At 42.5% G+C, this 12,632-nt stretch overlaps 1 protein-coding gene across 4 annotated transcripts in view; it reads right to left on the bottom strand.

Annotated features, from left to right (window-relative positions):
• CYFIP1 (cytoplasmic FMR1 interacting protein 1) overlaps window positions 1–12,632 on the bottom strand; it is a 78,554-nt gene that overhangs the window by 3,760 nt on the left and 62,162 nt on the right. For all 4 annotated transcript variants that reach the window (XM_050979846.1, XM_009085379.4, XM_050979841.1 and 1 more), the window contains exons 25-27: window positions 11,922–12,012; window positions 3,305–3,435; window positions 950–1,022 (exon numbers count right to left, since the gene is read on the bottom strand). In XM_050979846.1, coding sequence (XP_050835803.1) covers window positions 950–1,022; window positions 3,305–3,435; window positions 11,922–12,012 — 295 coding nt within the window. The remainder of the gene's footprint in view (window positions 1–949; window positions 1,023–3,304; window positions 3,436–11,921; window positions 12,013–12,632) is intronic.

Raw genomic sequence — 12,632 nt, 5'->3', positions numbered from 1 at the left:
TGTGAAAACAGAAAGAAGGATTTGGAGTAGAGTACATCTAATTAAGTAAATTCAAGGAAGAATATAAGGCTCTGTTATGCTGCTGCTGCCAAGATACTTGATCCCCACTTGTACTAAGACAACTAAGATGTCTTTATGCATAAAATGTTTGTCTCTGGAAGGTGAGGTAAAATGAGGATGCAATCTTGTGTATAGCAATGCTAAAAACCAGCTGGCTCTTCTTCAACACTGGCAAGTAGGAAATGTTCTCTGGAAAATGGGAAAATACCATTTACAATGGTCTGGTTAGTTTTATGCAGAGATGCAAGTAGCTACTGTGAGCTTGGAAATATTCTCAGAGTTTTGTAGCTGATGGGATTTCTCCAAGCAGAACAAATCAGCTGCTCCAGCAGTGAGAAATAGAAAACAGACAGAGGAGAAACACAGAAAGAAGAGAGGGCAAAGAGGAGGGGGGACAGCTCACTTTCTGATGATGAAAGATGAGGAGAGCAGATACCATAGGAAGCAATCCTGCAAATATTCACTACTGCACACTCAGTTTAGTGAAAAGGAAGTGAAAAATCAACAGGGACCCCCCTTTGTTTTACTTACTTGCTCCCTACACAGAGACAGACTCCCTACACCTCATTTAACTGACAATTGTATAAGCTAAACAGCAGCTTCAAAAAAGCCCCTCTCTATATCCACAAAGCAGGATAATACTGCCCAGGGCATCCATCCTGCTTTTCCCTGTCATGGCATTCCTGCCCTTCCCCTTGTCATTTGCACAGAGCATTGCCTGGAAACATTTGTTTTTTCAGCCAGGCAAAGGGGCCTGGATCTGATACCTGTGTCCTGTAATTCCCAGCGCTGTGGCAAAGGGTGGCTGGAGGTGGTTACTGAAGGCACGGCAGCAGCAAGGGAAGGGGGGAAGCATTACCCAAGGAAGGTGTTTGTACTTTGCCCATACCTTTGACGTGAACCCTGGGCAGGATGTTCTGGAATGGCGCTGCGTGCAGCAGGTCACACACTTCCTCCAGGGACTGGGACAGAAAGAAAACGAGAGGCATTTAGGACAGAAGCATCAATGCCCAAAGCACAGCAGACCCCCCCCAACGGGATTCCAAGGGCAGAGCGGGATTGCAAGCGCAGGCCGATGGCGCTGCAGGAACACCAGAGGGCAGCCGGCCTCTGTCACCGCTCCGAGCGCGGCCGCTCCGCACGGATCGCTCCCGAAGACCATTCCACCACCTTCCCCTGCACTCCCAGAGAAACCCCAGCAACTCCCCTCCCACCCTCCGCTGGCAGTCCATAAAGGACAGGGCATTTATTAAACAAACTAATGGAGGATGAGTAATTTCGGTGGGAAAGTGGCAGACAGCTCCGGCACAGACAAAAGGGGGAAGAGGATGACTCACTGCCTGGTTATTTTTACCAGAGCCACAACCCATTATCCTAATGGGAGCTTATCGTGGTGGGAGAGTCTGCCTGCCAGGCAGGCTGTGAGTATGACAACAGCAGAGAATCATGTCTTAGGAAGTATTTTACATCGTTCGGGACAGGGGAAAGGAAGACATCTGTCTCCTGTTTCTTTGCTCCTTTGTACACACAGGGAAAATGTAGATGACCAGAAGCAGATGCATGACTTTGCTATGACTCTCTCCTCATTTTTGAAGCAGAGGCTCTACTAATTTGTAATCCCTCAACACTAATATTAGAAAAGTTGGTCATGATCCATACTCTTAGCAAGGCTAGCGTGCTGGGGGGCTCATGTGCCTTTTCCAGTTCCTTTTCTAATTCCTTGGTGTCAACCAGGGAAATGCATGAGACTCGTCCACTACCACAGATATAGTCAAAATTACACTTTGCACTGTGCTAAAATCTAGATTAGTTATGAGGGATGACCACAATGAAAAAATATTGAAATACATGACAGGACATGGCCTGACTGAGGACAAAAACAAGAGGAGAGGCAGTGAGCATGGGTGTGTGACTAGAAAGGGTAACCTCGGTGGTGTCCCAAAGAAGGTACCTCCATGCTGGTGTCACTCTGGGACACCCTCAATCCTCCCAGGAGGGAGTGATGGCCCTGCCTGGCCTTTCACCACGCAGCCACTCAGCCTGAATCCAAAGCAATCCAGCTTCTCATTCTGTTTCAGCTGTGCCATTAGTGACTACAGCTTTGCTGTGTGTCCCCCGGCCCTACAATTGCTGTCCACCATGAGGGAGGGATCCTCTAACACCATGAGCAGGAACCCTGAGGAACAGCCTGTCTTCGTTACCTTATCTAACACCGACAGCTTTAACACACCCTAGAGAAGCCTTCCGTGAGGGTTTATTTCTGTCCAACAGCAGGCCCTCAGCCAGCTTGCTGAGGAAATGACGTGGCTGGTTTGCAGTCAGCAAAGATCTCTGCATGCTGCCCAACCTCAGCAGCACCACAGAGATTGCACAGCCCGGGCAGGGTGCCTGCATGCACAGCAGGAAGAGACACCACCCCCCACCCCCCCAAACATTCAACAACACCATGCAGGTAAAGAAAGGGAAGCCAGCACACCTGTTGCTGTTCTGATCCATTATCAATGCCCACCTTTCCTCTGTAAGCACCCAAAAATATTGAAAACGAAAAAATTACAGGTCTGGGCATCTTGTTTGAACAGTAAATACTAATAACATGGGAGAAGGGTGGGAAAAGAAAACTGGATGTAGGGATAAAGATCAATTGTAGCACTGTCCTATTAGCTGTGGGCAGTTTTACACAGTCTAAGGTAAAACTGCCCCCATCTAAGTCTAGATATATCAGAAGCAGCTGAAAGACTGACATGTTTCACAGTTTTGGTCAAGCAAGGACAGACGAGTGGATTTCTGCACCAGTGTCAGCCATCCAAGCAGCAAGGAGGACGTCCAAGGATGTCCACGTTAAACCTGTGATGTTTCAGACCTCAACAGGAAGGATAGGCAGGAAAGGAATACAGCAGTACCAGATGCACACTCGCTGACATAAAGAGTGGCCACACTGTGACTGGCTGCAGGAGTGCCGAATGCGATTACAATTTATGGTGAAGATTGCAATGTCAGATCCTCAGGTACCACACGAGAGGCAGCGTCTCTCACCCAGCAAAGTCAGGCATCACTGTATCTAACAGACATGAAAGCCCCTGCAAGACTGTGAGAGAGGAGTGCAGGGAACTGTTCCTACCCATCTGCCCATCAGTAACAGCAAACTCACAGATTTCAACCTTGTTATTGATGACGTTAGTAACAAAAATATGAGAGTACATTTTGAGAGACAGATGGATTTTAAACTAGCACAGCAGGCACCTACCAGACTCTGTTCAATGAGGAGGCAAAACAGGACAGCATTTCCCACTTCCCGTAAATTCTGGAAGCAGACAGTCTTCAGTTCTGCATATTCAACAATGTCCTTCAACTGATGGTGAAAAAACTCCAAGATACCTGAAATCAGAAGAGAAATGAAAAAAAAGTCTCAGAAGCCAGAGCTAATCTAGTGATGACCCCACAGGCACACTGTTACCTCAGGAAAGCAGACAAAAGATACTGGCAGTGTGAATAAGAGTCATAGAGATCAGGATTAATTTCAGTTTCTGCTTCAAAAGCCCTTTTCTAACCACTTTGTCTATTCAAAGGTCACACAGATGTGCCTCCATACACTGTTTGAGAATACAAATAACCCAGGGTGCAGGTTTAGACTTCCCTCTCCATGTATCAGCACATGAGATTTTATCTCCAGACATGCAGCCTAGAGGAAACTGAAAGGAGCAGCATTTAAATGCATTAAAACTCAGAGATTATGAAGTGTTAAGCCAGTGCACTGACCTTTTTAACTGGATAAATCATGCAAAGTGGAGTGCCTAACTTTTCACTCCTGGAAAAGGCGGCCAGTATAAGAGGTAAGAAAAAATGCCCAGAAGCAGGAAGAGAGACAAGAGCTCTCATCTGCTTCAAGACCTGTGCCAGCCACTGTTCCCCAACTTGCTGCACACTGACACACTCAATTCACAGCTGCTATTTTCATGGATGACAGAACCAGCAAGGAGAGAGAGCTCAGGTACGGGGAAGAAGGGTAGTGTCAGGCTATAACTCTGACAGTGCCACAGGTGACCTGTGACCTCTCAAAGCAAATACAGAGATCACAAGTCAAGCTCTGCAGGCAAGGGTACACCAGATCCTGCTGAGAAGCACAACCAAAACGCAGTTTCTGTCAAAGTTTTGCAAAAGTGTTAAAAACCAGCTAAAATTATGATTTTCAAACCCACATAGTTTACATAAACATGCATCTTTTCCATCAAACTTCTCCTGAACAACGGTGATGCTTAACATGCTGGTGGACTTCTAGTCCTTGCCCTCCAGCCCCAGAAAGGCTGCACAGTCCCTTGGTTAGAGAGAAGCCCAGGACACTACAGGCCCAGCAGCTTCTGCAGAGACCCAGTCTGGTCATCTTTCAGAGATTCAAGCCATATGCAGGATGGGAGAGGAAGAGCAGTAGGAACTACAGTAGGTCAGACAGCTTTTTAGCTTTTTGGAAGTTAATTCTTAGCAGCATTTCTCCATCTTTCTGCACAAGCCTGTCCCTTCTAAAAAGCCACCAAAACACGTGACTGAGAAGAAAATGCATCATAAAAAGCTTTCAAATTGCATGCTGCACACAGCAATTCATTTCCATTACACTGAATCAAGCCAGATAAATCCCCAAGATAAATCCCCACCCAATTGCATCAAAAGCAATTGAGAGAAGACAAGGAAAGAGAACACAGACCCCCTTCACCACCTTTCCATGAGTTCCTTTGACACAACTGATGAACACTTCTCATGCAGGAGATCACACTTGGCTATCTACCCAGTGAGGCAATGCCTGAAGGGAGCACACAAACATGAAACCCAGCCTGCAGCATATATCTTCCAAGGAAATTCCTCAAATTCAGAGGTGCTGGAATGCATGAAATAGAAGCCTCTCTGAGTCCCTCAGAGAGAGAAAGGAATGCAGGGATTGAATTGGAATCTTCAGAGAAACTGAAATATATTAAGCCACACAGACATGAAGTAAGAGCATAAGTTTAGGTAAGTAGAAATATATCTCAAGTGCCTTAAGAAATTGTATTAACTAGTAAAAAGCCCTAAAGCCTAGTTTAAAGTTCAGTAGTGCTACCTTTCACAAAATTAACTTTGCTCTAGACATAATGAAAACATAGCAGAACACTGCTTGCATTTCTAGATAGAACAGACAGAATGATATGTGTAGATTTTTTGTATGAACTGACACTACTTTTGCACATTAGAATCAAGCTCGGATAGGTGCAGGAAGAATGTTTTAGAATCGTGTTTTTAGCTGATTGGATGATTTATGAATAAAATCCCCCTGTACTGAGGTGAAAAAAAGAAAATAAAAAAAAAAAGGCGCGGGAGCTGCTGCTGCTTCTGCTCGGGACATTGTGACTCTATTCCAGAAAGCTTTTATCAGGAACTTTAATACTCTGAACTCTTTGCCTTCAAGACTGATGTATTCCAGCAATAAAAAACTTTACAGCAACCAACAACTGTTCTTGTCTCTTTGAAGATCCAAGACCCACTCAAAACTTGACACAGAGAAACTTGAAAACATACAGTGAAGGAAAGAATTGGGTAGGTAACCCACACACTTGTACAGAAAGCCTCATATCATTACAATTAGTAACACAAAACATGTCTAAAGTGCCTGATGAGGGGATGCAGGGCTGGCTCTGTTACATCTCAAAAAACTGTTTGTCAATAGAAAACTGGCAGTAAATGAGTGTTTCCACATGTATTCACTGGAGGTGAATTTCAGACCTAACTTTAGTACTTTGGTAACTTCAGAGAAAAACAGAACTGAAAAACTGACAGATGTAGCGAGTGCTTGCTGAGCTTAATTTATTCCAAGGTAACACCTCTACAACTAGCTAAAAAGCAAACAATGCCAGCACATCACCAATTTCCACCTCCCCTCAATGCAGGGACTGTGGAATGGAAAAGCTGTGGGAAAGGCTGTCAGTGCTCACTGAACACTGCAGGATACCAGCCAGTCACAATCCCCAGGTGTGTGAGGAGCACTGAACACTTGGTGTTTGCCATTTAAACAGAGCTGCCCACCACCGCAATGGGATGCTGCAGTGCTGAATACCAGGACTCCTATTTTAAAGATCAGAGTGAAAAGGTTGAAAATTTTTCCCCAAAAATGTTTTGATGCTAAGAAGAAAATGCAAAGTTAGGGAACTGAAATCAGCTTTATCACAAACCTTCCGTGTGTTTTAGTTACACACCCTAAACTTTCTTTAGTTTCTGTTGATGAAAGGATTTCCACATCTAGAAAGAAAGGTTTTCTAAGCATGAACTGCAAGAAGTCAAATACTTTCCTCATTCCAAGACTTTCTGCAAACAAAAGTCTGATGTGTTATCCTGGACTTAAGTCTGTGCCATGGAGGAAATTGAACTAGAACATCTACCCATGTTTCTGATATCTTATGATCTGTGCCACACATACACAGAGATTGATGGTAAACCAACAGAAGGCGTGGAAGACTGCCTGAAACACCATGAGGAACTGTGGACTTCTCCACAGGGTCACCATGGAGAGAAAGCACTACCCAAGCAAGCAGGATACTGGTGACATGCATGGCCATGGACATGCTCTTCCCTTCAGCTTGTGGGGTGGGTGGGGAGCAGCTTGGTGAGAAACATAAGCTGAGCAGAACAGCAAGAAAGATTCTGCTGCTACAACATGGAAACAAGCATATGACAGGGATAAAAAAGAATAGGGTTTACAGACTCCATTAAATTCCCTACCCAGCCTGTGGATTTTGTGGGAAGTTTCAGGAAAAAAGGTTGACATCTGGAAAGGTGAGAAATATTTTTTCATGGGCAGTGAAATCCTGAGAATAACCCATGTCACCTGAAGCAAATATAAAGGAGTAGGATGGGACAGAGAGAAACAGGAGTAGCACAGAGAACTGTGACCAGAAACAAGAGACTCATCCTGAAAGTGTGGCTGAAACCAAAATGAGACATGAAGTCCACCCAAAAGCAGCAGGATAGTAAAAGTCAAAGAGGCTTTATGAGGTTCATACCATAAAAATTACCTACTGTCTTTTACAGTCAGTCCAGGTGACAGAGTTCCTCTCAAAGTCCTTAACAAAGTTCCTTATTTCTTCACTCAAACCCCAATCTCCACACACAGATATATAAATATGCACACCCACACATTCATGAACAAATTGTTGTATTATTTTGAAAGCCTGACAGCCAGTATTTAGCATGCAGGTGCTCCAAATGCTGCCATCATTTGTGTACTTATTCCCTTTAGATCAAGAGCTTGATTTACCAGCAAAATGGAAGAAAATTTACAGAGCTACCCAGGCTATTTCTGATGAAAGACCAATCTCCAGGTTCCCCAGTGGAGTCCTGTGACAGAAATACATCATCATGTTTTCATTAATGTTTGAGCAATGCCATTCCAAATTACACTTCTGTGCACATTACACAGAAGTTATTTTTATGAAAAATTTTTATGCCTGCCTACTAAAGCCCTGGGAAAAGCACAAGTGTCTTAGGAAAATTAATTTCACTTAATTGCCTGCAACCTTCTTCCTCTAATTCTGTTTGTGGGTGGAATTCATAAGTTAATGAATTAGGTATATATACACAGAACTTTGCAAGGTAAATGAATCAAGGTTTTTTGCTCCTTCTCTCCAAGAAAGCAGTTTTTATTAAATCCCTCTATTCCTGCAGATGGGACGACATTAGGTGCCATAATAATTGATTATATAATCCCAGTTTCTGATTTACACAGATCTCAACAGAAGCAAAGACTGTTGATATAGAATAGACCCAGTAAAGTACAGAAGATTAGTAAAGGATTAGGCCCCCTCTCTGCTTCCAAAATCCTATCTCAACAGCAGATGCCAAGTTTCAGCTGCGCAGTCTGTACACTGATTAATTTAGGAAATCAGAGCAAATCAACACATGCAACTCAAAGCTGGTTGGATTCCTTCACTTTGGTCACCTTTCATTTCTCAATTCACACCTGCAGACTGAAATCAAACATGTTCCAGAGCTTATAACAATTCTGGTACCTAAAAGATTAGGACAAAATTGAGCTATTAATTCTCAAACTGAATTTTTGAGTTTACAAACAAACTGGATCTTGATTGTAATTCTTGGTCTAGTTGTGTTTTGGGTTATTTTCTGCAAAGAAGTGACCTGACTATTATCAAATAAAATCTACTAATCTGCAATAGCAAAGCTGCTCTCAAAGAAACTGGGTGCTATAATGACCTTCAGTTTCTGTTCACTGTCATAGAGACGTTCAAATGCTGCATCCAAATACTTCTTTGGCTTACCAGAGACATCGTTAACTCTGCCTATCAACAGAGCTACCATTCATTCCCCTCAATGGAAATATTCATCAGGTTTAAGCATATTCATGTATCCAGGAATTATGACCATGGAGCCTGTGCCCTGTGTTTATTTTTGCTAGAAAGAAATATTCTATTTTTCTGTGTATCTAATGAATTCTTAAAGCCCTGATCTGGGTTTCCCTTAAATTCTTTCAAACAGTCTGTGATGCCTTCCCAAATCCTTCTCCACTGGAAAGCTTTCAGGAAGACCTAAGAATACATTTCCTTCATCTAATGTGGACTTCATTGTGCCCTCACCTGAATTATTCTCCTCCTTATCTGAGTTTGATCAAAAACCTGGAATAACAGGTAGAATTACAAACCCTTCTGCTATGCCCCAAGTGATGCCTCCCTTGCAGCCTTCAACCACTGCTGCCCTTCCCCATGCTTCCCAGCCCAGGCTTGCTCCAGCTCCTATTAGACTCTGACCTGAAATATTCCTGAAAAAGAAGGAGTGGAAGACTCTTTTTTGCCAGACTGCTGTGCAGAAACAGCTCCTTAAGTGCTGCCAGCAAGACAATCATCCCAGGGAGGGATGGGAACACAGCAGCCCATGGCACAGGGCTTTGGAGGGATTCCCAAACTGCCATGCCAACCTGTGGGACTTCAAGAGGTCATGGCCTGGGATAACAAGTGCTTTGTCCTACATCAGCTTTGAGTGTTCTCTTTCTTTGGCTTGATTTTGTTATGTTTTTTTTAAAAGAAGAAACAAGGAAATGTTACACTTAAAAATAAAAAGACACAATTTAGCTCCCTTCTCATGAAGTTTGTATCTTGCTAAGGTCATTGATCTTTTAAACAGTTTTTTTTGGAGGGATGATACCCCAGTGACAAAAGCCTCATCTCACAGCAGAGCTGACCAGATACTTTTCCTTGTGGTATTCAACGACCACTTCAGAGTGGCAGGATACTCATTCATTAAAAGCAGGAATGACAGGTTCAAATACTCAAGAAATAGCAGAAGAAAATGTTACCTCCAAGATGAAATTTCAAGCTTAAACTCTTACAAGGCAAATATTCCTTTAAGAGCTTTAGCAACTTTAAAAGGTCCCTTTAAAAATCCTTATGCTTAATGTATTTTTAGACAAATATTTTTATGACTACAAGATGAACAAGTTCCCCACTGCTTTAGACTGTTCCTATGGAAACAAACCCATTGGCAAAAAGGAGTCCTGAACAACTCTGATGCCACTGTCTGTACCCTGCTCCTTTTAGCAGCAATAAATCACCATTTAGAAATCCACAAGTCTAGAATGCTGATTATGAAGGGCCCAAGGAACTGCAATCAGTGGAGTCCAAACAAAACTCTCCAACTGAAAAGTCTGAAGTGCATGAAAGAGCTAGAGGCTTACTTACTGAGTGTGCTTAAATCACTTTGCACGTGGAGAATGGACTCAGGAAATGAATTCTGAATTAATAAATGCATGTTTATCAAGATAGATGAGAATCTACATACTTCATCTAAAGACTGGAATCACAGTTTTGCTCTGTATATGTAGGTTGTGCCTATATATAGGGTATGGGGTATGTATGTCTATAACGTCTTTATAAAGACGTTATTAAATGATTTGTTATGAAAGAACAGAAGCAGCACACAGATATACCCCACCTTACTACTACAGCTAACAACTTCTGAGGAAGCTTTTGGAGGCAGAGGAGGGAACAGACAACAGTTGGTGTATTGGCTTGCATCTTCTGTGACAAAAACACATAAACAAGGTGTAGCAAAGACTGCTGAAGAGGAGAATTTAGCACAGAAATGAGAGGACAGTGACTCAAAGGAAGCACGCTCTGAGCCTGCCCTTCTACAGCCTGGCAGTTCCTCTCCCAATGAAGGGTAAAATCTGCAGCACATCCTCACCATAGAGAACATTTTCCTTCATCAGCTAGTGCTGTTCCAAGGGCAGACAGCTCCATGATGGGGAGGTGTCAGAGAGCACAGGGCACTTTCTCCCTGATGTGAGAGAGCCAGGGAAGTGTCCTGATCTGCCACAAGCTCTTCTGTCTGGTGACTTGGAAAGGGAAGGGAGAGACTGAGTGACAGTGCTATAAAGGCTCTCTCTGCATTTCTTGGAAGAGACTCTCCAGGGGGTAATTATTTGTCCAGTGCTAGAAATAGTTCAGAACAGGAAAAACCACATGTGTTAAGACAAAACCTGACAGGAACAGGGGCAGTAAAGGAGCAGAGAATCAGGTGGCATTTTGATATCCAGTCCAGTTCTAAAACTAAGTATGATATTCCATTGTAAAACCAAGAGTTGCTTTGATCTCCTGGTACAGCAGGCGTCTAAACAAATGGCATTTCTTTTGGAAGAGTAAATGTGAGGTCAAAGTAGTTTGTTACCATTGCACCAGTAAAGTTCTGCCTTTCCCTATGGATGGATTGTCTTTCAACTTTTAAGAGAAAGGTTTATCCTAAAATCCCTAGGCATCTCCTGCAAAATATTTAGCCCTTACAGGTAAGGATTTCTGCAAGCTTCCTAATGTCACCTGTAGCATCACAGATCCTGCTGATGCATTATCTATATTTGAGAATACCTACTGCTTTTGCGGTCAGACCTTAATAAAAGCCTCAGAGAGATTATTTTTATACTCCTAACTACCATGATTCATCCATTTCCATGCTCCAGGGAGAAAAACAGGAAGGAAACACTTAGTAAGACCTCAATTTCATTTAACATTGGTAATGAACGTCAAGCAAGCTGTGGGAAGCAGAAAAAACCCAACCTCATTCCAGTTGGAGTGGCATTTAATAAAACTAAGTGACTCTGGAAAAATAAACTCAGGAGGTGGGTGGCACATGGAAGGACTAATTTGTGTTAATTAGAAGTTGTGAAGGAGGAATATTTTGAAGGGGAAAGCAGATTCAGAATTTCAGTGAACAATGTGATAAATACTAATTAGCCAATTATTTCTCCATAGTGGCAAGCAGCTCTCAATGCCATTTCTTCTTCTGCAACTGTCACACCTCCTGTTGAGAGGCTAAGATGCACCCCACACAAGCCTCAGACATAACTATTCTGGCAGGACCAGTTTACCTTCCAGCAGTATCATCACTCCTTTTATCTTGCATTTGGTGAGGGCAAAGGAGAAGGGAATAGAGGCTGTTCCAGAGAACTGGGTTATCTAAATTAGACATTTAAACAGAAAACATGTGAGAAGCTAACTTGCTGAGGCAAAAGCTCAGCACACTGATGAGAAAGACAAGAAACAGAAACTATTGTGGACATCCCAGCTCAAGATCAATTATGTCATAAGGCTGTCTCTACACAGATTGTCATCCTTTTGCCCTACATACAGAAGTCTAAAAAATTCATGAAGTACTTTCAGAAAGTATAGCATTCAATGATTCTTTTGATGGGAAAAAAAAAAGAAATAAAAAAGCAAAGCCAGGCTAAAATCTGATTATCAGGAGAAAAAGGAGGGAGGGAAAGACAGATATAAAAGATTCAGAAGATAGTGGCTAGTATCATCTTATTAAGGCTGCAAAGGTAACATCAAACACAAACTAACCTGGAGAACCATATTCATGTCTTGGTAACCTACAAATCTTAGGCATCACTTCCATTAGGGTCTTGACATACTGAAGAATGGTCCCTTGTAACTAAGAGAAAACAGATGTATGTAAACATGTCAGTGCTGTTGAACTACAAAACTTTACAACAAACTATACATGAACTGAAGCAGCTCTAAAAATATTGCATTTAAATCTGCCAGACATCATATTTAAAAAGGCAACTTTTTCAAATTTAAAAAGTTCACATGGCATTAGCCATCTTTGCTACAAGAAAAGTAGCACAACTGCTAAGGCCAGGAAGGTAAAAAAGGAAAACATGTTTTTCTCTTACAGACTCTTTAGTGTCTAACTAACTTTTAGGTTTTGGTTAAAAAGTTGCATTTGAATGCTTTCAAAACCATCCAAAAAGCATCTGAATGTGTTCAAAAGCAACATGAAAAAAGCTCTTATGATTAGGAATGGCTGCAACAGCCCAAACTGGTTCTTCTGGTCATACCAGTTGAGATAGTCCCAGCCTCCAGTCAGCCTGTCTTCTTACTACTAGACCCCTCTCCCTAGTTTCTGTCCCCCTACATCTGAGCATCTGCATCAGGCATTGGCAGGACACCCTCTCCAGGCCTTTTAACCTTCTTTATAAGTGACCAAGTGTTCAATGCCACCTTTAATGAATTGAGACAATTTACCAATGAGTTATAAAAGACCCTCTC

The sequence above is a fragment of the Serinus canaria genome, chromosome 1 (genome assembly GCF_022539315.1).
Source record: "Serinus canaria isolate serCan28SL12 chromosome 1, serCan2020, whole genome shotgun sequence".
NCBI lineage: Eukaryota > Metazoa > Chordata > Aves > Passeriformes > Fringillidae > Serinus > Serinus canaria.
The sequence above is the reverse complement of the archived record's forward strand: the minus strand, read 5'-3'. Positions and strand labels throughout refer to the sequence as shown.